Source organism: Colletotrichum scovillei, assembly GCF_011075155.1.
Source record: "Colletotrichum scovillei strain TJNH1 chromosome Unknown Contig00006, whole genome shotgun sequence".
In the NCBI taxonomy this organism is placed as follows: Eukaryota; Fungi; Ascomycota; class Sordariomycetes; order Glomerellales; family Glomerellaceae; genus Colletotrichum; species Colletotrichum scovillei.
Window position 1 is genome coordinate 5,313,684 of NW_023336264.1, and position 25,526 is coordinate 5,339,209.

The 25,526-nt window shown below is 52.7% G+C and overlaps 10 protein-coding genes across 10 annotated transcripts; 3 read left to right on the forward strand and 7 right to left on the reverse strand.

Annotated features, from left to right (window-relative positions):
- Window positions 1–34: 34 nt before the first annotated feature.
- HER10_EVM0005399 (RTA1 like protein) lies at window positions 35–1,831 on the reverse strand (the record flags this gene model as incomplete). Its single annotated transcript, XM_035475019.1, has 2 exons — window positions 35–912; window positions 1,825–1,831. 2 exons carry the CDS (start codon window positions 1,829–1,831, stop codon window positions 35–37), a joined length of 885 nt encoding a protein of 294 aa, XP_035332621.1.
- Window positions 1,832–2,600: 769 nt separating this feature from the next.
- On the reverse strand, window positions 2,601–4,301 carry HER10_EVM0006265 (major facilitator superfamily transporter; the record flags this gene model as incomplete). The annotated part of the gene is made up of 5 exons (XM_035475856.1): window positions 2,601–2,979; window positions 3,052–3,190; window positions 3,250–3,890; window positions 3,921–4,084; window positions 4,143–4,301. 5 exons carry the CDS (start codon window positions 4,299–4,301, stop codon window positions 2,601–2,603), a joined length of 1,482 nt encoding a protein of 493 aa, XP_035332747.1.
- A 237-nt stretch (window positions 4,302–4,538) lies between these two features.
- HER10_EVM0005031 (fungal specific transcription factor domain-containing protein) lies at window positions 4,539–7,283 on the forward strand (the record flags this gene model as incomplete). Its single annotated transcript, XM_035474657.1, has 4 exons — window positions 4,539–4,545; window positions 5,091–5,579; window positions 5,610–6,124; window positions 6,162–7,283. 4 exons carry the CDS (start codon window positions 4,539–4,541, stop codon window positions 7,281–7,283), a joined length of 2,133 nt encoding a protein of 710 aa, XP_035332574.1.
- On the reverse strand, window positions 7,045–10,367 carry HER10_EVM0005193 (FAD binding domain-containing protein). Its single transcript, XM_035474816.1, has 5 exons — window positions 9,777–10,367; window positions 9,435–9,706; window positions 8,945–9,315; window positions 8,207–8,883; window positions 7,045–8,149 (listed from the first exon to the last, which is right to left on the reverse strand). Exons 1-5 carry the CDS (start codon window positions 10,070–10,072, stop codon window positions 7,438–7,440), a joined length of 2,328 nt encoding a protein of 775 aa, XP_035332594.1. The 5' UTR covers window positions 10,073–10,367; the 3' UTR covers window positions 7,045–7,437.
- A 1,608-nt stretch (window positions 10,368–11,975) lies between these two features.
- HER10_EVM0011907 (uncharacterized protein) lies at window positions 11,976–13,333 on the reverse strand. The gene is made up of 2 exons (XM_035481319.1): window positions 13,050–13,333; window positions 11,976–12,987 (listed from the first exon to the last, which is right to left on the reverse strand). The coding sequence occupies exons 1-2, from the start codon at window positions 13,060–13,062 to the stop codon at window positions 12,464–12,466; spliced, it is 537 nt and encodes a 178-aa protein (XP_035333430.1). The 5' UTR covers window positions 13,063–13,333; the 3' UTR covers window positions 11,976–12,463.
- Window positions 13,334–13,598: 265 nt separating this feature from the next.
- On the forward strand, window positions 13,599–18,361 carry HER10_EVM0010105 (uncharacterized protein). The gene is made up of 2 exons (XM_035479575.1): window positions 13,599–13,910; window positions 13,965–18,361. The coding sequence occupies exons 1-2, from the start codon at window positions 13,633–13,635 to the stop codon at window positions 14,584–14,586; spliced, it is 900 nt and encodes a 299-aa protein (XP_035333200.1). The 5' UTR covers window positions 13,599–13,632; the 3' UTR covers window positions 14,587–18,361.
- Window positions 14,943–15,887, reverse strand: HER10_EVM0006138 (uncharacterized protein; the record flags this gene model as incomplete). The annotated part of the gene is made up of 1 exon (XM_035475732.1): window positions 14,943–15,887. One exon carries the CDS (start codon window positions 15,885–15,887, stop codon window positions 14,943–14,945), a length of 945 nt encoding a protein of 314 aa, XP_035332730.1.
- On the reverse strand, window positions 15,979–17,852 carry HER10_EVM0009494 (uncharacterized protein; the record flags this gene model as incomplete). The annotated part of the gene is made up of 2 exons (XM_035478980.1): window positions 15,979–15,999; window positions 16,047–17,852. The coding sequence occupies 2 exons, from the start codon at window positions 17,850–17,852 to the stop codon at window positions 15,979–15,981; spliced, it is 1,827 nt and encodes a 608-aa protein (XP_035333121.1).
- A 693-nt stretch (window positions 18,362–19,054) lies between the features above and the next one.
- On the reverse strand, window positions 19,055–21,087 carry HER10_EVM0013199 (alpha-galactosidase; the record flags this gene model as incomplete). Its single annotated transcript, XM_035482563.1, has 5 exons — window positions 19,055–19,759; window positions 19,934–19,989; window positions 20,139–20,222; window positions 20,329–20,722; window positions 20,986–21,087. The coding sequence occupies 5 exons, from the start codon at window positions 21,085–21,087 to the stop codon at window positions 19,055–19,057; spliced, it is 1,341 nt and encodes a 446-aa protein (XP_035333598.1).
- A 2,434-nt stretch (window positions 21,088–23,521) lies between these two features.
- Window positions 23,522–25,511, forward strand: HER10_EVM0005510 (FAD binding domain-containing protein; the record flags this gene model as incomplete). The annotated part of the gene is made up of 5 exons (XM_035475124.1): window positions 23,522–23,671; window positions 23,764–24,249; window positions 24,348–24,793; window positions 24,901–25,109; window positions 25,231–25,511. The coding sequence occupies 5 exons, from the start codon at window positions 23,522–23,524 to the stop codon at window positions 25,509–25,511; spliced, it is 1,572 nt and encodes a 523-aa protein (XP_035332637.1).
- Window positions 25,512–25,526: the final 15 nt, after the last annotated feature.

Genomic DNA, 25,526 nt, shown 5'->3' on the forward strand with positions numbered 1-25,526 from the left:
TTCCCGCTCTTTCTTTTCGACTCTGTCAAAGAACCTATTTTTGAATAGACTCACGACTACATACTCTAGCCTTTTCTGCCTCATCAATGCCACCGGAGACCTTCTTTGCTACACATCTCCCCGGGTGCCAGATTGAAAGCAATATCACCGCCAACACCACGGGCGCAAACTCAAGCACGCCAAAGAAAACCTCATTCGAGTAAAGATAACCCCCAAGACCTTCCGCAGTTTCGGCAAGACGGAAGCAGGTACGCAGGTAAACCAGCAACGTCGCCGCCGAAAATACAGCCACGAAAGTGGTAAGCCTATGTTCTTTGATCGCCGTTCGAGCTCTGAAGAGGAATATGGACGTAGTGATGACGAAACACCCGATTGAGAAGACCTGGTAGGCAAGTCCTCCAAGCAAAATGTTATTGGCCGTCGTAGGGTCCTCGCGACGCGACTGCTTGACTCCGATCAAAGCGGCGCCCGAGATCTGCGTGATGGTTGCGATGGCGTCCGAGGTGATGAAGAACCACAAGACCACTTTGGGCGGTAAAGGCGAGAACTGTCGCCCAAGACGGTTGATGAGTGCGGACAGAATCGTGTAGATGCCGGCTGCAAGGAAGACCGGTGCCGTGACGATGAAGAAGTAGTTGAGAATGAAGTAGATGAGGTTATAGGGGTTGGCTTTGGCGGAGAGAGAGCGGGCTACGTAGCCGACGATTTCGAATAGGAGGCCGATCGGGAAGGTGACGAAGTACCAGCTGCGGTAGCGGATGATCTGCCACGTGTGGACGATGAGGAGGATGAAGAAGAGGACGTCGGCGAGAACTGTAAGGACGAAAGATGGAGTGTAGCCGTAGATAATGACTGGCGTGTCCCATTTCCCGCCAGGGTTGACGAAGTTTGGGTCGACATATCCGTACGTAGCTTTATCGGTGGTGTTAGTAATAAATCTAGAAGCTTGAGCGGTTGAGTATTCTTGTTTCACCTCCTGCTTCGCTCATTGTTCCGTTTGGGTGGCCCTCGCCTAAGAGCGACTTTGGATTGGAGGCTTAGTTTAGGAGAGGAATATTGCGTACTGATGGCTTCCACGAGAAACTTTGGTGTTGGACGGAAAGGCTGAGCTTTAACATCGACGAAGTGGTCACAGGGGTATTGTCTGGGGACAAGGGGCTTGCTACATAGCAGCCACATCGCTACCTGAACGATCTGCCTAGGGAGCATGTTGACACGCAGATCGAAAATAACGGTTCGGAACGGTCTGCCAAGCTGGAACCTCGTGGCAGCACATCTCTTTCCGACACTAGCGGGTGGAGAATGGGGATTTGCAGAACATGCCCCTAGTCTTTCGCGATAATATTTGATGCAAGTACTCTCGTCCCATACCCGCATTGGCGACGGATACCTGTCAGCGTAGAGACAGACTATACGTATGTAGCTAATTCTGGCTCACTAGAGCAGGGCTGATATCTATGAATCATCATTCCGTATATCCTGGTTTCGTCTTCAAGCCACATTCTTATTTGAACACCCGCATTTCATGGGCATGCCTCTTCTGGGTATCTATCCGGCCGGGAGCCTACTGGAAGCTCTTTCTCGGCCGACTTGCATGTATAAGCTCATCTGATTGGCCGAACATCTTCGTTCCAGCTGCACAGTAAATATCCCCTCGTCTCCCAGGCAAGAGTAGCCTAACGTGAACTCTCACTCTCCTACGCCAAACCCTTGATGGTTTTCAGTTTTTAGAGCGAATTGCTACGAAGACGCTGTATGTAAGTCACGGTTAAGCCATCAAATTGTCTTAGGCCTATGGTCTAAGTGGCTCATCTGGCGAATTACTTGCCATTTCCGTACTGTCCTCCGTGTTGAGCTCGCACCTCGGCAATGCCAAGAAATCCGAAGTCCGGGTTTCAGTGGGTCTGCAGACCGTTACGGCACCCACTTCCGATGCGGCGCACGGCAGCGTCGATAAACAGAATGGAAAGATTTCGGTTAAGTAGTTCATCCAATTTCATTTTCCTGATTCCTTAGACTCACTTGCTATTTGAAATTGCGGAGTCACTCCTGTTGTTCGCTCTTAAAGGTGACGGATACCCTATGAGAGAGAAGATCTGTGTTACTGCGGAGTCTAGTGTTGGGTACTCCGAACAATGTTTGAGACTTTGCCATGATGATGCCTTCAAGATTGCTCCTGGTGTAGACTGGGTTTCGTATGGCCGTTTATGCTTTGAAACCCGTTTCAATAGTGATTGTGGATACAGCCACGACATGTATTGGATTATTGAGCCGCAGCTTCATCAACGTAGCACAAGCTAAAAGATCTGCGTAAATGGAATGTTTGGCTTAGTCCATGGTCTTTCTTCGAAGAATAGCGGCTTCGGAGAAAATTCAATTGGCCTATCCACAGTACAATAGATGGAACAACCCATCATGCTGTTGGGGAGCGCATCTCTCAAAATGGAACCACGGAACTGGGTAGTGGGTACTCTCCGAGGTAAGCCTAGTGAGGGAAATTCTCGAATGGGGGTTTCAGGCTTTGCAATAAGTATTAATATGTCTATCGTCTATGTCTAATCATTACTATTCTATGATCATGTGCTCGTTAATTATTCATCTCAGTTTCCAATAGCAAACGCCTCTCGTGCTGTCTTGCTGCTCCGAGCGAGGCTATCGCCGAATCTGATAAAAATGAATGGGATTACTCCCATGGCTAAGGCAATGAAGCCCAGAACTGATGGAGCCCAATGAACTCCAAGGTTGCCATACATCTTGCCTGCCGCTAGAGGCAGGGTGATGGCTCCGATTGAGCGTGTCATGCTGGCGGCTGCATGTGCTGAAGCAGAATATTGCCGGAAAACGTCTGTGAGGTAGTTGATCATGCCCATGAAGAGCAGGTTGAATCCGCAGCCAAACAGTACACCGCTGAACATGGGCAAGACAGGGGATGTAGATGGCCACACGGTCCAGCCAAGCCAGAACAGAGCTATAACCATTCTACAGAAACGATTGTTAGTTGTGGCTTCTTATCAAATGTGTAAGGTATGAGATTGTGGAGGGTGAACACACTGAGGAGCGGCAATACATGCAAGAGGTAATCTGCGATTAATAGGCTTTAAGGCCCACTCGACCCCGGCTTTGAATTGCTTGTCGTGATAATGCGTCCATGCGGAGAAGATGGCAAGGGCAAAGAACACCCCAAGAACGACTTCGCAGATATGTTAGCTCATTTCATCGTCTATTGCAGCATTATGGGCGTCGTCTTACCAGGTAGGAACGCGAGTCCGGCCATCCCGGGAGACATGCCGTAAAAGTCTTTAAAGATGACTGGGTAGGCCTGAAACAACAGGTAAAACACAGAGTATGCCATCGTCAGATACGCAGATGTCGCCATAAGGATTGGCTCGGTGAACAAGAGCTTCATGGGCCGGAGGAAGATCTTTCGCACGTTAAAAGGCTGCAACTGCAGTTGCTGTTGCTGTTTGCCATCAACCGCACCCTTGTTTCTCTTCAGCTGCCTCTTGACCGCGTTGTTGTGGAGAACAGGCGCGTATGTCTCCGGCAGAGAAAGAACGAGAGGCAATCCACATACTCCGAGGATACCGGCGATCCAGAAGGGCCATCGCCAGGACATCGGAGACGAGAAGCCCGAAACAATGGGCCCGATCAGTGGGCCGACAGTCGTGACTGTCATGTAAAGTGCCATGGCGTTTCCTCGAACCGCGGGATTATCAAGGATATCGGCGTAGAGCCCACCGATGACCGTAGTTGGCGCTGCCGCATTGATGCCACAAAGAAGACGGAAAACCAACAGCACCGGGTAAGTTGGTGCTCCAGAACAGGCCAGCATGAAGATGATGTATCCGCAGTATGTCCCGATCAGCACCGGTCGTCTGCCGATGTACTCGCTCAAGGGCCCAAATAGTAGAGGCCCAAGCACGTAGCCGCACATGAATAATGAGTTGAGAAGAATCAGATGAACGCGATCGGTAACTCCGAACTGCTCGCTGATGGCGTCAAGTGCGCCTGAAGGCATGGATGACCCGAGATTGCCATTAAAGGTGCAGGTAAAGCCGGCTACAACAATGTGCAATTTGCGCATCTATAGCAGAAAGTTAGAACATCGTTCAACCAGACTTCCCGACGCAAGAACCACTTACAGGCGACAACGTCGTAGCGTCCAGTAAATCCTCCGTTGTTTCCTTCAAAGATGAGCCGTCGGAAGTGTCGCCGCTCAGTTCAACATCCCGTGCCATCGTAGATTCTTGTTTCGGGTCTCCATCTTCTTCGTTTGTGTATTCGAACGGACGTGCATCCATTATAGTCCTCGAGGGTACTTTGCGTCTGAAGTCTGCTCAATGAGGTTCGTCCAAGTGGTTGTGATCTTGTCTGTGCAGTCCTGGGCACTCAGACTGTCACTGAACTGCCCAGCTCCTCTTATATGTCCAAGCAACTCCATATTTGCCCATTGCTACCCGAACATATGAAAGAAAAAACTTCTGGAAGACCCTGCTAGATTGTTTTACGTATTTGGTTCCATTTTCCTACTGCATTCAATGTTTCGCAAGCCGTTCGGAAGTAGAACAAGTCATTCCCCATAGTTGTAATTGGTTAAAGTGTCCGACAAGAAGCTGCCCAAGTTTCCGCACTAACAGAGATTGAAGGCATGTGAAAAATGAAAAGAGATTTGATTGGTTCGTATTTCCGAGATTGCAAATTCTGCTGACATAACTCCCGAGGCCACGTCTCTCGGTATTTGAATAATCCACCACAACTTCCGACTTATATCCAGTCCAGTCCACATTACCTCCACATCCGTAAAGCTTTGCGTCAGCGCAGTCAAAGGCGCGCCATCACACCAGAGATGCTGTGATCGAATCTAGATTCCGCTCGGAAAATAAGTTTCCAGAAGGCGGCTTACCGCCAATACAGAGTCATGTCGGCCACAGGGCGTAGAGGCGCATCTTCTCCGACAGGATCGGCGTCTGGCCAGGCGTCGAAGAGAGCGAGAACCAGTATGGCACCCCCGGTCCTTCAACTCTCCCCTTCACTGGCTCTACCCATTCTCAAGAAGCAGTCTGACCGACAATCGTGTCTCTGATCATTAGACGGCAGGGCCTGCGTGACGTGTCATCAACGAAAAGTGCGTTGCGACATTCTCGAAAAGGGCACGCCATGCTCCAAATGCGAAGCAAACAACATTTCCGACTGTCGAATCTTTGAGAAGAAGAAGACTAGGTCCTCAACAAGGGTATCTCGGAGCCCCAATGTCTCTATTCAGCCAAGGACAACAACAGCACCGAGCTCTAGACCCACAACCACGCCAACAGCATCGAATGCCGCCAGTCCGTGGGTACCAGTCAACGTCGACTCGCGGCCAGCATCGGCTCCAGGAAACGAGCTCAATGCTCAGACCCATTACGCTACTGAGGTCGCAACGCGAAATTTGGCTGATTTTCTTGACCGAGAAGAGACAGGATACCAAGATATTCTACCAAGTGGCAGACTTTACTTCATCGGGACCGAGTTCTCGAACTTGAACTACCTCGTTCGGCAGCGATCTCAACGGCCCGATCAAAATGTCTTACATTTCGGGAGTCACCCTCTTGCACCGAGGATGTCTTCAGTGCCGCCCGAAGCCTTGGAACTACCTACCAAGGCTTTGGCTGATGAACTTGTTAAGGCTTACTTTGTGCACATTAATCGCGGCATTCCCATTGTTGACGAAGAGTTCTTCATGAAAAAGTACAATAACACAGAGACCAACGAAGACTTTGCCAGGCAACGGCCTTTATCTTTACTTTTACTAAACGCTATCCTACTCGTCGGAGCGCACGTCTTGTCTAACGAGCGCGAGGAGCTCAAAGCGTTAAAGGCGGTCTTCTTTAAGAGAGCGAAAGCTTTGTTCGACTGCCGTTTCGAGCAACATCGCGAGACGTACCTACAAGCTGCTATCCTTCTGACCTGGCAATGTGATGACCTCGAGGATGTTATCTCGAATTCGTGGTATTGGATCGGTATTGCTGCTCGAACGGCATACGGAATGGGCATGCATCGGGATGCTACACCGTCAGGTCTTAACGTCATGGACAAGCGCCTATGGCGGAGGCTATGGTGGACTTTGTATCAATATGACGTTCTGGTTTCTATGGCTCATGGTAGACCTCAAGCCATGTAAGTGGATTGCTCGGCCAATCACCCCCGCGATCCGGAATATCCCCAAACTGACTCTCTACTTCTACCATAGAAGCCTTGACGATTCTGATGTACCACTCATCGAAGAGTGTCATCTAGCAGATACACCGGAAGCCGAAGCTTCCTTCATAGTTCAGCATACACAGCTATGCATCATTTTCGCAAAGGTCATGAAAAAGCGAGTTGCTCTACGTTGCAAAGAAGGAGAAAAGGCTGAGGCGACAAGGAAAGCCGATATTGCGCTCGCTGAGCTAGTCACCAATCTGCCCGAACGACTCCATTTATCCTCAGGAGATCCAGACATTTGGCAGTCAATGTTCCACATCACATACAACAACTTTCTCATCCTACTTCATCGGCCGCCTCCTCGGGCAGTATCGGGACCCTCATCAGTAGAAGCAAGCAACGACCTGACCATTTGCTCTGACGCGGCGGCTACCATTGCCTCCATCTTCGAGTCTTTGCGGAAGAGAGAGATGCTGGCTAGCTTGTGGCTTCCAAGCCTCCACATGCTCTTCACAGCTCTGGTTCACACAGCAAGCCAAATGCACTCTAGCAATCCAATCGTCGCAGCCAAGTCAAAGCGCCATACTGAATCCATGATACAGACATTGCATGCAATGAAGTCTCAATGGCTATACGCGCAAAGCCTGCTGAATCTATTCGAGCCGAAACGACCAAGAAATCGCGATCTTGGCCAGCAATCCACCCGATTTGATGACGCGAGCAATCGAGTGGGTAATTTTGGAGAGCAGAATCCTACCAGGATCTCTCTTCCGACCGACATCCTCAGATATAACGATCACACCATTGTCGGATCGTCAGCATCCACGGGAAATGGTGTTCCAGGGCGGCCTCTGGTTTCTGGCGCAGCTTATGGCTCACAGCATATAGATGCGGCACCAGGGCATAGTCTAGCTAGAGATCCTGTGGAGCAGTACGCGGCAGCTGTAGTTGGGAATATGTCTCAAGGCGGTCAGCCTTATGGCACTGGCTTCGTAGGGGACGATATGGGCCTTACTGATGCGGATACCATGGATATGCTGCAGCTTCCGTCGGCTCTGGAGTTCCTGTTGGCTGGCGCCGGCAACAACTTTGACTTCTGATGCTTGTAAGCCATGGTATGATGATAGTGATAGATGTGAGCTGCAACGCAATTCTACCACTCATCTTGCTAAAGTATGGGGAATAATCTAATTCATGAAATATCCTACACCTTCCAACGTGGTTCCTCTGGACTCCCCGATACAAATGACTACCTCAGTCGCTCAAGTCATACAAAACACTTTCACGCCAGTAGTAGAAACCTGCAAGCGCTGCACCGGGGCCTACGGCAAAGCCGCCGGCAATGGACCCCAGAAAGCCCAGTAATGCCTGCCTGGTTGTGACAAATCCCTCTGATCGCAAGTTCCAAGCCGAGTAGAGGGACAAAGCAACAGAAGCGAGTCCGAATAAGCCGGTGCTCGTGTTGAGGCCATTTGCCAAGTTGCTGGATGAAGTTGTGGCCAGGATCGGATATACCGCGCTCGCCATATGGACGGTAGCGCAAGCCCCCGCCGCGAATGTATATGCCATCTCGAGAGGTACTACATCCTTTCTGTCGTACATTTCATTAAACTCGTCCTTGCCTGTTTCCTTTACGTCTTTGGTGGCCTTCGTGGATGAGGTTACATCCCTCACCTTCTGTATGACCGAGGCAATGCCGTTAAGTAGAGCCGCGCTGATGACTGGAGCGGCAGATGCAATGAGTCCTATGGCTTGTCGGAGCTGTGCGTCTTGAATTGGCAGGCTGGCGAGAATCGCGGGGATGGCGTAGCCAACGATGGCTGACGGGAGAATCGCCTTGGCGTATTTGACTGGTACGTGTCTACCAGGCAGAGTGTTGGTGCCTCGAGTGACTATGCCGAGGCCTAGGAGTGGCATAACGGCTTTGGGTCCGAAGGTCGTGAAAGCGGCAGCGGAAATCGAAGGCCTGCGGTTCTTCACGTTAGATTGGTGTGTGGCGGGACATTGGCGGTGGGAAACCTACCATAGGAGGACCGAAAGTCTGTTGCCAAATCGATGACTCTCTGCAAGCCAGATGACTAGAGCTGAGAAGAGACTTGTCTTGAACTGTATTTGTTCAACAAGGATACCAAGCGAGGATGTCTTTGTTAGATTTGAAGTTGCTTGAGCGAGGCCAAGATCCCATGCTCCGGATATCCATAGTCTGACGCTTTCTTTCAACTCAGAGAAGTGGGTGAAACCGCCAGAGTAGTAGAGCAATGCCGCGAAAGACCCGGATGCCAAGGCCAGAGCCATTCCCGATGCTGCTTGGGTTGTCATTGGTCGGGCAGGAAGTTCATCGTCAAAAGGCACAAGGCGACGTCGCCGGGGCAAGGGAAGCCTGTAAACCCTGTGGCTTGCCTTGCAAATGGGGACCGCTGTGCCGAGGAAGCCTTCATCACCCAATACGGGGACGAGATACTTGGTGACTATCTTGGAGTATGGCGATCTTCCTGTTAAGACCTGCTGAAGGGTGTGGGCATTCGCTACCAAGGTCTTTGCTCGCTCGTGGCGGTTGATGTGAACTTGGGCTAAGGCGGCCTCGACAATTTCCGTCGGCTGAGACTTGGGGTTCTTATCCAACATGTCGGTCAGGGCATTTGTGAGGAGCGCCGCAGCCTCCAAGGCACCGTTACCTCCTTGGCCAGAGATGGGATCGATCTATCAAGGAAATCAATGTCAGCGTAAAGGTCTCAGACATAGGCGGGGGATCTGGACCAACCTTGTGACTAGCATCGCCGATGCATACGATTCGTCGGTAGTGCCACTTCTCAAAGACGTACTCCTCCAGAGGCACCAAAGTAGCCATGATCTTATTCTTGTAGACGTCGCCAAATGTGACGTTTTCAAAGACTAGATCTTCCCAGTGCTCCAGAGCCAGCTTCTCGGTGTCTTCCTTCGAGTACTTTGGTATGTCCTTTCCGTACTTGGTGTCTCCGACGCCCGAGAACAGAAACCAGTATGTCCGATTGCCAGGTGCGCTGATGATGAGGTAACTTCGGCCTTCGTTGAAGACCATCTGCTGATTGTGGATGGGGAGGTTGCTTGGGCGTTTGGAAATGCCAAAGATGCATTTCGTCGCGACGGGTACTCCTATGCAACGTCGTTAGGCCTGCAGTCTAGATACAACGAGCATACGAGCTACTGTAGCTATGCTCCTTGAGGGGCCTGCAGCCAGGTTTCAGGTCAGGCTTGAACAATCGGCGACTTACGAGAGTGTTCGTCAACAGGAAAGTAGCCTGGTCGTTCTTCATGGCCGATGCGCCACATCTCCTCCCGGACGGTGCTGTGAATGCCGTCTGCCCCGACCACGATGTCGCCTTCGAAAACGGAGCCATCTTTGGTGTGTACACGCACCCCTTCCTTGAGAAGTTCCACTTTTTCGACTCGTTTTTCTGGTATGACTTTATCTTTGTTCTTCAGGTTGTCGAAGAGAACCTGAAGAAGCATCTGTCTGTCGATGAAGATGGATGGGTACCCAAGCCTAGTTAAAAGACCGATTATCAATATTGTGCTACGTTTTCATTCGGCATCTTTTTCCGGCCTCGGCTTACCTAGCTTCTAGATGTTGGATATTCACCATGCTAGGCGGGCCTAGTGGTTTGCCATCTGGGCCGCAGAGGCTATTTTTCAGGTGGTATTCTCCAACCATCTCGAGGATTGGTTCAAAACAATCAAGTTGGTCAAGGATGCGAAATCCATTGGGTAGTAGACCAATACTCGCGCCAACCTGTGGCGCAATATTGGGGTATGCTTCGAGGAGGGTGTAGTCGATGTCAAGCCTCTCCAGCATGTTAGCCAAAGAGAGGCCCGAGACGCTGCCGCCAACAATGATGACTTTGAAGCCCATTGTTACTTGCTTGAAGGGAGAATTTGATATCGATTGCAATCATAAAGTGGTATTTCAGAAAAGATCAAGCGGATGATAATAAACATCTAAGCTTGTTCGAAGGGTTCGGCCAAAGCTTCATCTATATATCATCAGCGCCTCGTTTGACACCATGGCAATCCAAGTGCCGCACTGCCGAAAAGGAACATTGCATCGTTCGAAGATCGTTATTGGGCAGAAATTGAAGTGATGCCACGCTGATCCCCTAAGGAAAGCAGAAAAAAAAACGAGCGTCAAGTTGACCGAAAATGTCCGTTTCCCGCGAGCTAGACCACACGGCTTGATGCCAAAACGACGAAGAGCGAACTATAAGTGCCGGCCTTCGCAAATATCGGCAGGCCGGACTTACAACGGAACTTGTCATGCACGACTCGGGTCGTTCCTCATTCCCGGCCGAACAAAGCGGCGGCGCGGGGGCCACTTCCGGCAGGGGACGAAGTCTTAGCGTGGCTCCCCCACGCGAAGCGGAACAGCAAGATTTCGGGAATTAGGGCCCGTTTATGGGAGCAGATCCCGAGGTTCTCAGACTATTCGCTACGCACCATCAAGAAAGTTGACAGATACCCTGAACTTGGAACGTATACCTCAACGGGCTAATCCGCCAACCTTTACTGACCACCTACTTAGTCTTAGACGAGCTCGTGTAAGGTTCATCTTGTCTTTCAAGGGTTCTCATTTCAGTTCAATTGGTGCATAAGGTAGAGTATGGCTGCCGGGCAGGTATAAATGGTGAAGCAAGTCCGGCAACGCGATGGAAGTTCATGCAACTTGTCGACTGTAGGGTTGAGGGGTGTGAAGAAGGTACGCCTCATGTTCGGATGGCGTCCTTCTAGGCTCTCAAATCAGAAAGCGACTGACCACTTAGATGAAGAGAAATCGAATCAGGAATAGAATGCAATCTCGGCCCACCTTCTGTCCTTTCACCAGACTATTCCGTTCTTCTAGAAATTGATATCGGTGGACGGAACTTGAGAGCCCGACTTCCAGGCCATAGTTGCGTTCTTCTAGATATTGATATCGGTAGACGGGACTTGAGAGCCCGACTCCCAGGCCGTAATCTCGCTCTCAGGTACCGTACAAGTAGCCGAGATGGTTCTGCTGATCATGTCTTTCTTTCGGAACTCGATACCTACGTGCATTGGATAGTTGATGGCCCAAAGTATCACAGTAGGATTACTTAGACGTGATGCAGCATCGAGCGTGTCCGTCCTTGCCATTGGGACAACTGGGCGGAGTAATCTCCGGATGCATCCTGACCCTGAAGTCATATCGGCCATAGATTTTCTACTCTAGTAGGCTCTAGAGCGGTTGCGCCGGCTCGATATCTTGGCAGGCATCGGGTTGGGACATTTGATTCATGTTGGTACGTTGGCTTCACAAAGACCTGTTCTTAGTTAAGTACGGTGCTAAAAGTGCCATCAAACGGACTATTCCCCTCCCCCCAAACCCAGAGATTCCCCCCAATCGCCAGCTAAGTAGGTATAGCCCAGCCTTAAATCTAGAGCTCATTTGAATGTGATATTCAAACGGCCCCTAGAAAAGTTCAGCCCCAATCCGCGCTAAGAGATTTCCTATAGGGCAAGGCTATAGGGTGAACTTTGACCTCAGGTACCTCGGTTTGGCTTTCCAAGCTGGGCTAGAAACTCCGATATCATGCTGTCACGTAATATACTACGGATACACTTGGCCCGATTATAGAGTCTTATTAGTATCCGGCCTTCCAGGTGCTCGCCTAATTCTGCCTTGGGGGTATCGAGGCACGAAGCCTTAGGAACAACTACGATAGTTGGATGGGTTGATGATGTGGTCTAGTGAGTTGGGTGTGAGGCTGTATGTACTCGACTCAATACGATAAGATTGACAACTTGTGACGGAGCGTTTTGCTCTTGTCAATTGAGAGAAGGTCATTACCTACAAGTCCAACCAGCTTGAGGAGTATCCTCAGGAGTGCAGCGTACCAAGACATGCTGCTTGCACAATGTTCCCATCTCCTGAAGGCTGCTTGGAATGTATACAGCTGGACCCTTTGCATACTTTTCCTTCTAGTCGATGTAGTAGATTGCCCAGTGTGTACAAGTATTCAGGCAGCCGCGCTCTACCCAGGCTGGCTGGCTTGGCTTGGCTTGGCTTGGCTTGGCTTTTGATCAGGCTCGCGCAAGCGACTCTGTGTCGCAGCATCAGTAGCCAAAGCATTGTCTGATTCCCCCCATGCAGATGGTTTGCCAATCCAACCAAATCCGTCGCGGCAACGGCAAGATAGCCGTGTGAAAGGTATCAAGAGATGAGGCCGCCCCGGCCTTCATGCACAACGCCCGCGAATAAAACAAAAGATCTCAATCAGCCGAAGAGGCTTCACTTCATGCTCAACCCGCCAAACACTCGGTCTAGCTCCGCACCTTGATCGTTCAACGGCATCTCACTGGTCCCCGCTACAGCCGATGTCTGATGCCCATCCTCCTCCTCGGATGGCCCGCCGACCTTTTCCGGCTCGAGTATCCGGGCTTCACTGTCCAGCCAGCCGGGCGCAACTCTTCTCTTCTCAGCCAGCTCTCGCTCTTTTATCCTGGTCTCGAGGTCGCGTAGGTCGCGCTCGGCGTCCTCCTGCATCTTTGTAATGTGTGCTTGTAGCGCGCGACACGAGGCGATGATATCATCCGGATGGGCTGCGTGTCCCGACTGCGAGATCACGTACTTGGGTTTATTTGCGGCGGCGTCTCCAGCTGCTGCATCGTCGGTGACTGCGGCTGGTACGCCTAGTGCTGAGGGGGGCAGGGCTGAGGGCATAGCCTTGTAGTTGTAGGAGAGTGTTGTAGCGGTGGGGAGGGAAATGAACGGAGAGACGGTCAAGGGGACCTGCTCAAGGAGCGGATGGGAGCCTATCGTGATGATGAGTAACTCGGGCTACGTAAAGACACAAAGGGAGCGGGATGGTACGTACGGTTGCTATACATGGTGGGTAGCGAGTCTTGCCTTGAGTACGTAGGTGTCAGTGTGCAAATGAGGGTGGAACAGGACTATATGAGCCGTTTCGAGGGTCATACAAGCTCGTTCAGGGTAGCAATAGTCCTCGTTGAAGTTTTGTGTTGCTCAGAGGTGCCGATCCAGAGCGTGGTTGCAGGTTGTTGTGTTTGCGCCGGTTGGGGGGGATTCGTCAGCTCTGCGCCATGGAAAGAGGTGCGATGCGAATGCGTAGCTGTACGAGGCAACGGAGTGCGATCGGACTCTGGGAGAATGTCGGTGGAAAGCTCAAACCCCACCGAGCGTTCAGGTGGGGTGTGCGGATCGACCTAACCCTGCTGACCAATGGCCGATCACCTGACTGTCCAACCATCTGGATTACCTCAGCCCCCACCTTCTTTCTGGTAAAGTTCCTGAATGTCACTTCCTTTATCAATATCATCACGTGGTGATAGCGATAAGAGCTTCACTTTCTCCAGCTCCAAGGCAAGCACCCCACCATGAAGGGTCTCACTGGTCAACCCAAGCAGAGTCCTTTCACGGATCTCTTACACATCATCAACATGCTGCCCACAACCATTCGCTCTCCACCCTCTCTTGGAGACTTTACTCCAATTGAGGAGTATCAATCGGCTACTCCTGCGAGCTTCTTCGGAGGAAAGCCTGTCCTTCATTTCCATCTTGAGGATGCCAAGGCATGGATCCCAGCGTCGCAAAAGGGCAGCTTGGCCATCTTCCCGGCTGATGTCTCGACTGCTGCCTCTGCGTCCAATGGCACGACCTTGAAGGAGACCACGGAAGAGCTCGTGGAGCAGCATGTCTCCGTGTTTGTCTCTTCAGAGTATGTTTGCTGCACTCCGAAACTCGCGTTGCCCTGTACTAATCCTCGTCATAGGACCTTCACCATCTTCTCTTCGACCCAAGGGGCTGGCGTTCAGATTCCCTACCCCTCCATCTCGATTCACGCCGTGAAGTCGGTCGGATCCATCTCCGAAGGTGCTCCTCTCCAGGCTATCTGGATGCAGCTGCAACTTGCCGACGGCGGTGACGGCGACGACGACTTCGATACGATCGATCTGACTCTCGTCCCTGCGGTCACTGACGGCGCCCAGGCCGATATCCAGAAGTTCTACGACGCTATCTCGGCCTGCTCAGATCTTCACCCCGACCCTGTCGACGAGGATGATGAGGAAGAGGACGGCCGCATCATTTTCGAGGGCGAGCATGAGCCAGTCGAGGGATACGAAGGAGTCTTGTACGGCGCCGCCGATGGAGGCCTGCCTCCCGCCTTCCCTGGTAGCGGAGGCTGGATTACGGCCGAGAACGTTCACGAGCACTTCGACGCCGACGGAAATTGGATCGGTCAGAATGGCAATGAGGATGTGGATGAGGAGGAGGAGGAAAGCGGCCAGCTTGGAGAGGGAGCAGGTCGGGTTCGCGCTCACGACGAGGCCAACAATGGCGTCAATGGCCATGACGACCCGGGCAATAAGCGCCCGCGCGTCGACGAGTCATAAGTGCATACCACGAATGAGGCTTGGGAATTGACGAGGAACGACTTGATACCATGGATAAGACTCGGGCTCATGAAACCGACGTAAGAATACCATTCTTTTTCGCATAAAATCCCAATCAACTATTACGTTTCAGCTTGGAGGGGATATGGTTTTCTTGTGGTATAATTCGTTGATTTGAGTGATGCTTGTATCTGAATTTTGCTAATGGCCTACTGCCTAGGTATTACAATGACGCCGTGCTCAGCTTAGAAATATTCAACCCTGAAGAAAGTACTCGCTAACCGTCGCTGAACGCAACACTCCTCAATCAAGATGGATCACTATGGGACAAAAGAAAATTCCCCAGACTCTGGAACTCAAACCCTCATGTTTGGGCTCCGTCTCTCGGCCCCCTCAGTGAGGCTGTCTGGGGAGCTTAACAGGCAGTCCTCTTTCCCGTATGCACCCAAGCTGGTACCGCTATCTTGATGCTTGATCGGCCGTTCCAGACGCTTCTGGTCTTCAGTATCGACGTTGGAAATTCTCCTCCTCGTGGGACTCTCCACAGTCACCACGCTGTCTCTAGCCAACCCTCGTCCGGCGCTCCTAGGTGTCGGGTTGAGCGGCCGGGGTCCTCGAATCAGAGAACCGTTTCTTCTCTCATTTTCCTTCTCTTCAACTGCAGCGCGTAGCGAATCAAGATGCTTGTTCCCACCTGGTCGGCTCTTGAGTACGGCGATTGAATTTCTAGCCGATTTGATGGACTTGGTCCGCTTCGCTGAGCCTGGACTCGTGCCTAAAGACAAGTAGTTTTGTCGACCCATTTTGCTTACGCGGCTGTTGCTCCTGTCGGGGCTGAACCCGCCTCCTCTCAAGTTTGGTAGTGTCGGACTGTCCGGATCCGAAATAGATGAACCGGCGCTGAAGGTACTCATTTGGCTATTCATACGCCGAAGCTGAGCCACGGTTGACTGAAGCCCCATTACCGCGAAGTCGCGATGGTATGAGGTCCGCTTGGGTGAGCTGGATGGCTTCAGCACGATCGAAGGGCAATCAGAACTCGAGAGAACGCGCTCAACGCGGGATTCTCTGGGCGTCGGCTGTCTGGACAATGCACGGTCACGAATTGGACTGGCCATTCCACGCTTATATCGCTTTGGTGTCGGAGATCCTCCCCTTGACAGATCGGGGCTCGGCAGAGGTCTTCGAGTTGGCGAGCTAGGAACGGGAGATGCGGCGGAGTCGGTCGATTGGCGACCAGCACGACCTGGAGGGGAAGGGCTGCCGCGTGATGCCGACATTTTCCCGCCTGGGCTACCCATTCTCAAGGCCTCTCGATTTGGCGATCCTGAGCCAGCTTTCAAGGCCAATGGCGGTGGGAAGACGGGTGCCTTTGGACCGAACGTCAACCTATTATTCGGCATCGCTGGCCGGCTGCCATTGTCCTCAGGAGACGTGCCAGGGCTGGCTCTCATGCTCACAACGCTGTTACTTGAGACGAGGAAGACGGGCTTCATCGACATGACGCTCTTTGGGCGAATGGTCTCGGGCGATGCTGCCAGGTCGGATGGTTGCATCATGATGGAGTACCGTGTCTGGAGCTGGTCGGCCGTGCTACTACGCTTGATGACGTCTAACGGCCTCGGTATAGGAGAGTTGGCAACAGGTGTCACCTTCGTAGGTGTTCGGTTCAGGATTTCCTCTTCGGGCGGCGTCATGCGTCGGAGGGGCGGTAAGCTGGAAGACTGGCGTCTAGGGCTCCTTGGAGGCACTTCTGGCGGGCCTGGTGTGATGAAAGGGTCACATATTTGAGTATCGATGACAAGGCTCCTGGGTTTCCTGCCGCGGGGGGTGCTGTCTACGTGTCCAGTACCGCCGGTCTTGCTGTCATCTTCGGGTTCGTTAACGCTATACAAGGTTGACAGAGACGATGAGGCATCGCTGCCAGGAGATTCTATCGATTCGCCGTTGTTGGTGGGCTTGGTCGGGGACTCGTGCTCGGATCTTCTACTGGGGCTCGACAGTCCTGTTGGCAAGATGTGTTCAACTTCCGGGGTCGTTTCGCCAAACAAACTGTCCGCATCTGAGACGGCCGAAGATTGCGAAGTGTTCCTGTTGTGGTGGTTTGGAGTCTGGACAAGCATTGGGATAACCATTCGCTTCGATGGGCTGGGTGTTCGAGCTCGTTGGGCGTCAAGGTCCAACGCCTGGCCAACGTGCGACAATACCTGAGTCTTTGCCGGAGATCGTGACCGGACGGGCGACTGATTCTTGACTGGTGACGGGATCTTGATCGGTGATTGGGCCTTAATGGGAGACTGCGACTTTGTCGGCGACCCCCGCGGGGTCTTGACGCTGGACCCAGCTGATGCCGATGCAGCCCTTTGTCGTGTAGCTGGCCGGCTGTTTGTTGGTGTACCGAGCTGCAATCTCTCTTCCGTGGAACGCAAAATCTCAGCCAGATCCGACTCCGTCGTCTTGTGCCGCAGTCGCTGCAATGGCACCGGCCGAGGTACCGGTCCCTGTGAGGTTGGAAGTACGGGAGGTCCGCCCCTCGCAGCAGCCGCCAGCTTCTCGGCCAACTCGTACGATGCCGTCCTCGGCAACGGCATCCGCAAAGGCTGGCTGCGCTGTGCCGGCATGCTGGCCGGCCGAGGCTGTTCAATGGAGTAATTCACAAAGTCGTCGTCGTCGAAATGTCCATCCCCCTCACCCTTGTGCCCAAATAGATCCGGTAACGTCGGCGTGCGTAGGATGAAGCTGTCGCGGATACTCAGCCGCCGACCATCACTCTGCACCCTGGGCCCGTGAATCGCATCCTCGTCGATCCAGCTATTGTTCCTCCTCAGGTGTCCTCCACGCTGCTGCCCGCCAGCACCTTCCGAAGGCGTGCTGCTGAAGACGCTCCAGCTCTTGCTCCTGGGCACGCTGATGATGGACGAGAGCGAGCGGTGGGGAGGTTGCTTCTTCCCCTGGACCTCGACCATGTCCGCGTACGGCTCGCCCGGCTTCGGCTTGGTGAGGCGCCGCGGGCGCGGGCTGGGCGTGCGGATGGAGCCGCCATCCGAGTCGAGGTCGAGTCTTGTTCTGGGCGTCGTTGATCGGGCTCGGGCGCGGGCTCGGTGGCGGCGGCCTGCTAGGGCGATGAGGAAGAAGGCGAGGCATATGAAGAGGAGAACGCCGCCTCCTATGGCGATGGCCAGGACGAGTGGTAGGGTCATACCGCCGCCGCTTCCGCCCCCTCCCCCGTCTACCTCCTCGCGGATGCGGAGTAGCAGGCTCGACATCGCCGGGGAGAGACTGAGATGTCGTGATATGGGTGCGTGGGTTTGGTGTTCTTAAGACGAGATCTAATCGTTGACTGAGGGACTGTAGGTGATGAGATCACTGGCCAGGAACCGGGTCTCTCATGGCGTGAGTGTATTCTCGGGTATTCACAGTCGGCTTCCCCCTTCTTTTGTCTTCTGTGTAACTCTCTCCAGGTATTCGTATTAGGGATTAGATTAGGAAGAGTTGAGAAAAGATGGAAAGGAAAAAACGGTCTGGTGAGCACTTCTGGCAAATGGTAGGTAGTGTGTAAACAAGTGTAGGAAAGAATGAAAACCAAATCCAGAATAGTAAGAAGAGTCGTACAGAGCGAAAGAGAGAAAATTCAACACGGCCTGGAGGTGAATCACGAGGACGAAGAAAGGATGGATGACACGGATTTCCGCCTCACAAAATGGAAATGGCTGGCAGCATGCCTCTGCCTCAAAGGGTCTTCTCGCTGCGGCGCTGCCCAGACCCAACCAACCGCCATCCGTGATGATGACTGTAGCCATGTTTGGTTTTCTTGTTTGGAAAGGGTAATCGAGTTGTGGGTTGAGGTCTCAGTCTAATCTAGCCACCGGGAATGCGTTGTCATCCCGTCGTCCTGGGGAATGCATTCCAATGGAAGGGAGGAGGGCAAAATCCTCCTTGGGTGCTCACGTCCTCTTCTTCGGCCAGTAACCCATCCAAAGTCTACCTCACACGCAGAAATAGGGCTAGAAGCCGAGCGATCAGCAGAGGTGGTGCTGCGGGAACGTGAGGTAATATGAATTTGCCGGGTCGGCGGGGTGGCGACGCGTGAGTTTTGGGAATAGCTTCGTGGGCTGCTGGTATGCGCGAGGCGGGTAGCTGGGCGGCGGGTTTAATCAAATGCGAGATGAGATTGCGTGCTATCGGGAGAGGTAAACAAGGTCGTACATAACACCGTTGCGTTTTCTGGTATTCTGTGAGAAAGTTTTCTATGGTGGATGTTTTCATGTTTACCATCGGCGCTGAACATAAATCATCCAGCTTTTCTCACTTCAGGATCCCGTATGATGGCACTTTGTGCGGTTTCTTCTCTGCAGAACCATCGCAATTGACGTCTATTCTGCCCCTTGCATCCAAGACCCCAATAGACTCTTAAACACGCCCCGAACCCGAGTGACCAACCCATCCCTGCCCCATCGGGTCGGATCCCTTATCCCCGTGCCGCCCTCTTGACGCACTTGACCTCATTGATCCTCAACGCAGCCGTATCGTGACTCTCCAGTTCCACGACGTACTCGTCCTCAAACACGCCGAGATCCTTGCCAGTCCACATGTCGTGCACAACATACTTCTTTCCAGCCTCTAGCCCAGGAACATCCTTGAACGCGACCGTCTTCTTCTCGGTGCCACTCAGCGTGTTGAGCACAAACACGTGCGTACCCTCTACCGAAGCCCCGGACCAGAACTCGGCAGGGTGCGTAATATTCCACGCTCCGTCCGGGTTCACGCCCCACTTATACGGCTGCGCCGCGGCCCCGAACTCCGGATCCTGATTAAATTTCACCAGCTCCTTCGTCGACAATATCTGCAAAATCTCGGGCTGAATGCCCTCCAACTTGGTGCCGATGATCAAAGGACTCTTCAGCGCGGCCCAAAACGCGAAATGGCTTCTGCTCTCCTGCAGCGTCAGGTTCCCGTTGCCGACCTCGAGCATATCCCAGTCTCCGTGGCCCCAGAACCCGTTTACGTCGGGACCGCTCCAGAAGGCAGCATGATTCAAAATCGGCATCAGGCCCCAGGACCACTGGTGCTGGCCGTACCACTCTGGGTAAATGTCGCCCCACATGCGCCAGCTGTGGCCCGTCTCGTTGCCCCAGGCCTCGACGTGGGCGTGGCCCCAGGCGCAGAGGGAGTACTGGATCGTCCTTTCCTGGGCTAGGAGGGCGTCGCGCATGATGCGGTAGCGTTCTGCCGTCAAGGAGGTTGACCAGTCGTAGCCTGCGGGGGCCGGGAGGCCCGTCTTGGAGTTGACGGGGTCGCCGTTGTCTTGGTCTTCGTTGGGGGGTCCGCCGAGCCAGAGTTCGGGGACGTATTTCCAGTCGTCGAACCATTCTTTCGGGACGTTACAGTTGTCGTACTTTAGGTCTGTAGAGAAAGTGAATGCATGTTAGAACGTTGATCCGATAATGTGTTTTGCGATGAGTCTAAGGGACGGTGGAGGGGTTTGGAGGGTTTAAGTCGAGGGATGACGTTGACGCAGGGAGAGTGGAACGGCGAACGGTGATGGAACTTACAGTCGATACCCCATTTCGCAAACGTGGCGGCGTCGATTTCTTCGTAGCCTAGCGATCCCTCGAAACCGCCGCAAGTAGAAGTTCCTGTGATAATTGCGTCAGAACATTGTCGCAAGACCAAACACTAGAGCATCAAGCATTCTCGCACGATGGACTCAGCAACACCAAAGACGGAAGAGGTTCAACTCACCAGCATCACTGTAGATCCCAACCTTCAACCCCAATTCATGGATCTTATCCACCGTATGCTTGATTCCCTGCGGAAACTTCACCTTGTCGACAATAATCTCCTTGGTGACGTTATCCCTCCGCAGCTCCTTGTCGCTCCAGCAGTCGTCAATGTTGACGTACTCGTACCCCAGATCCTTCAGCCCCAGGTCGACAATGTGCTGCGCGACGGTGAGGAATACCGTCTCGTTGATGTCGCACCCGTACTCGTTCCACGAATTCCATCCCAGCGCGGGAAGACGACCAGTCTTGCCGTCGCGACTGACGAGGGCCGCGGCCGTGGACGACAGGCCTACGGCGGCGAGGATGGCCGAGCGCATTGCGAATATGTCGAGGGGTTCCGGTTTATGGCAGGTCTGGTATCAAAGGTTCTCAGTTATCACGACCCTCGCTACAGAGCTTCACTTCTCCCAAGATTTGCAAGACGGGGCTGGGGAAGAGCTGGGCCGGCGGGATGAAAAATAAGGAGCCCGGAAAGTGGCTTCGAGGGTTCATATAGATAGGGAGACAAACAATCTGAATGCATGCAACATGATCTGCCAACTTCATCATACCCACCACCACCCCATCCGACAACCCCTCAGTCGCACCGGACGCAAAGTGGAAGAATGTAACATACCCCAAGTTCATCCCAGTCCCATTGCTGGGCATGGGCGGATGGCCACGCGGTGGCCAAGAATAATGTTACAGCGCCGATCGCCGTTCTTCGCTCACGGCGCATCTTGGGCCGGTTATTCCAAAATCCTGGGCCCATCGCGTAAGTTTACTGGGGAAGACAATCCAAAGCTGATCTAGAAATGAACCCTGCCGGCCAACCCGTGGTTTGTAGTGACATAGAAAAGCTCAACGTCCCCTCATGAATCTAGGTTCGTTGGACCAGGCCGTGAGAGGGAACCTCAAAAGAAACAAAATACTCTTCAATTGTTGGTGGGCTGCCACCGTCGCATCCAGGAGAAATACGACGCCATCAACGGTGAGGCCCCAGATGCGCGGAGGATCGCCGTCCGAGGAAAGATGGGGCCGCGTGCATGAAAAGAATGAGGGGAAAGCTCAAATCCTTTGAACAGTCGTCCAACGACAAGAGTCCAATTCCGCCTGTTCATCCAAATTTGGAGAATCCCAGCCAGACACGGAATTTCGGGTCAGTCCACAATGGCGGGGTTGTGTGGGTTGTGTTTGTTGGGCGTAGGTGGCATGCAGCTTCTAGAAGCACGTTGTTAAGCGACCTTTGTCTCGCCTGGTGTCGCTACTCTCAACTACCCTTCATCCCACTCGAGATCTGCAGATGGTCTTGGTGATTTTGATTGTTTGTTGCAATCACCTGCAAATTGTTTCCGAATAAATATAGATTGTGGGACAAATGCTTCGGTGAACTCCCTCTGCGATGGTGTTTATTGCTTGCCTCACAGATTGGAAGGAATCAGCCCAATAACGTCTTGGTCTAGAGACTCAGACAATGCCCCGGTGATTATTTCTGTAAAACTTTTGGAAATTAAATGCCAATCGGAGCCGTTGTGGTAGAGAAATCTTTAAAACCCATCCTAAGCAAATTTGGCATTGGTGAGGTGGGGTTTTAAGGAGGGAAAAAAATCATCTTTTCACCGACCGCCAGGCGATCCGGAGTGATGATTGCGGTTTGAACAAGAATGAATAGCTTTGATCCTCTTACTTACAAGCGTGCGGACTCAAATTATAGGGAAAGAAGTCGGAGGTAAGACAAGCATGAGGAACGCCAAGGGCCACAACCTTCATGTCAGCAAGCGGGGATGTCATCGACAACCGGACTTATTGATAACTCCAGTCATGCTTAGATTGTCACCTGTTATGGCGCTACATATACACTCAATACTTCTGCCTAACACTTTCTAGATACTGCTGACAACCACTCTGCTAGGTTTCCTTCGACTCGCCGATCTCCCGGGTCCTCCACCATAGCTTAATTCCAAGAGTTGCTAAGCTCAGAGATGGATCATCTAGATGAGTTCATTGCCCTCGGTAGAGCTCTTATTTGCTTCCGCGAGACTACGGAGAGAATTGACCTGCCCCTAAAATACTGTGAGCGGTAGTTGGACGCGCCAGCTCTTCTCTTTTCCCGCATACCTCCACTCTTATTCGGGTCTGTCATAGGACACTAGAATGAACGAAGATGAAAGCTCTAATGAGGCCGTCGTAAGGCGATTATCTTTATGACCGAAATGGCTGATACAGTTTCTTCGAGTAATGAGCATCCGTCATCTAGCATGTTTCAGACAGCGAGGAGACATTGGTGAACGACACGTCCTTCCCATCCTACCAGACACACGGAGCGTTTGTTTTGGCTTTCCATTGGTATTATTCTTGCCACATCACTGAGTTTCAGTCGTAGTTTCTGGAATTACAGCCATTAATTGGATCTGCCTCCGCAGGGCATTCCACCTCACCCACTCAGCATTGATATAGCCTCGAGGTAACGCACTCTCACGGCAATTCCGACTGTCCCCTTGCCTTAGGACAGGTAGTAACTCTCTACATGTACCCCACAATGGGAAGCCAATGTGATTATTGATAGACTAGGTCTAGCATGGATCCTTGGGTGACGAAGTGGTAGCAATCGGACCGAGGGCTAACAATACAGCCTCTACTATTCGGCAAGTCTTGAACCAATAACTAGATTCCAATCAAGGTAAACCTAGGAACCTCCTAGTAGGAGATCCACTTTCGAATACTTCCGCCGTAACGTTATGTTCAATGAAAAGCAGGAGGCAAATTGGTGGTAGTTCCCTTCTTTGAAATTGATCTGCATATAGCGGGTTATGTTCCCGACTCAATGTCACCTGCCAAGTTGGATGAACAAGGCTCAGTCATCGCTTTACTTTCTTCTTTCTCGGGCACTACGAGGCCAAGCGTAGATATTCCACTTCAATCTCCGAGGATCTTGTCAGCAAGGGACATAATCTCCATACCGCCGAAAATCATCAGCAATCCCATTACGCTGTCTCGTATGACGTCTCCGGCTTACTGTGTGGTGCAAACGTTCTGATATTGACAAGTCGAGTTTTTCGCTGCACCTCAATGGCGGCCCTTCGATAGGAGAAACCAGAACTCAGAAGTATAAGACCTACGGACAGCCGTCATCGTGCATCGCTCTCGATCCGCAAAGTATTCATGTCGTGAAGATGCACATTACCGGACTACTCACCTCTTGCCTCCTAGCCGGCTCCGCCGCCGCCATTGGCGTACCAGCTGCAGCAGCCGAGATTCCAATCGACTGGCATCTACGAAGAAGCCAGCTCGCTGAGCCAGTCTCGGCGTCATGCGTGCAAGCCGTAAGCTTTCCGAACCTTTCCTTTCCCAGGCCTATCTTCTACCTTCCGTGAAAGGCACATGAAGCTAAGGACTTCTCTTTCCATCAAACCAGTGTGCTCAGCTATCCGCCACATTCCCTCCCTCCCGCTTCCACTACCCAGAAAACGACACGACCTTTGCAATCTGGGACGCAAAGCAGCAAGAAGTCCGCCCAGCATGCCGCGTCGAACCCATCACCGCACTCGACGTCTCCCTCATCCTCAAGACCCTCGTCGATAGTTGGTGCCACTTCGCCGTCAAGGGCGGTGGCCACTCACGTAACGCGGGCGATTCCAACTCCATCGCCGGCGTCACTGTCGACCTCGACCGTTTGAACTCGGTTGAAGTCGTCGATAACGGCACCGAAGCGCCCACGCGTGCTAGGATCGGTGGTGGTGCGACGGTGATTCAGGTCTACCAAGCTCTCGAGGGGAGGAAGCTGTCCTACGTGGGCGGCCGGTCAGCGACTGTTGGTATCGGCGGGTTTACGCTCGGCGGGGGAACGTCGCCTTTCTCGAGTCGGTACGGTTGGGCTTTGGATAATGTCTACGAGTACGAGGTGAGTTGAAACACAGCACCCTGAGATCTTTTGTCTTCCTCTTCGTCCACCAGAGAAACAAAGAGAGAGACAATATCACTAACGAACCTCACCCAAAGGTCGTCCTTGCAAACGGCACAATCACAACAGCCTCAGAAACCCGCAACCCGGACCTCTTCTTCGCCCTCCGCGGCGGCAGCAACAACTTCACCATCGTCACAGCCTTTACCGTCCGCGTCTTTCCCCAGGACGCCGTCTCTAGTCAGCGCGCAACCTACACCTCGGCAAACCAGACCGAGAGCGCTCTCGATGCCATCTACGACCTCTTCACAAACCCCCAACTCACCGCCGACATGGACATGGCCTACGACTTCTATTACATGTACAACCAGGCCTCGGGCGCCTTCTCGTTGATGGGGTCCGAATGGTACGCGAACCCGGCGGTCGCGGAGCCGGAGGTCTTTAGGGCTATCCGAAGTGTTCCCTCGACGACGAGGACCGCGAGGTCGGGCTCCATGGCGAATCTTACTGGGACGTTGCAGCCGCCTGTCTTAGGCACCACGCGGTATGTCTTGCTGTTTCTGCTTCTTTCCTCACCCTATTTTGGGTCCCTGATTCATTCACCCACCAGGTCTACAGCAAACGTGCTGACTATTGATCTTTCCATCTCAGCCACCTCTTTGGCACGATAAGCAGCCTCCCCTCCCGCGCCCTTCTCACTCAGGCCTTTGCAATCTTCAGAGAAGAAGTCTCAGCAATCTCCAGCGTTGAGGGCCTGGCTCCGAACCTCATCTGCTACCCGCTCTCGACGACCGCCATCCAGGCGATGAAGCAGCGCGGCGGCAACGCACTCGGCATCGACCAAGATGAGCCCCTGTACAGTACGTGGTCCATACATTCTACCCTACTAGTTTGATCTGTCTTTCACTCTCCTCATCGTCCATCCAGCTTCCCTATTTCAAAATTTCGACATCCCGCTAATATGCTACTTTCCCTCCCTAGTCTTCCTTGTCTCAACAGCCTGGTCCAACGCCCAAGACGACGCAGCCGTGGAAAACATGACGGCAAACGTCCTCGCCCGCATGGAAGCTTACGCCCAAGAGTTTGAGATCGCGCACCCTTACCTGTACATCAACTACGCGTCCGCAGCGCAGACTGACAAGGTCTTTGCCGGGTACGGCGAGGAGAATGTGCGTCGTCTCAAGGCCGTCGCTCGCGAAGTCGATCCGGAGGGCGTCTTCTCATCCGAGGGTCTCTGGCGTGGGTTTGTCAAGTTGTTGTGAGGCAAGCTCGCCCAT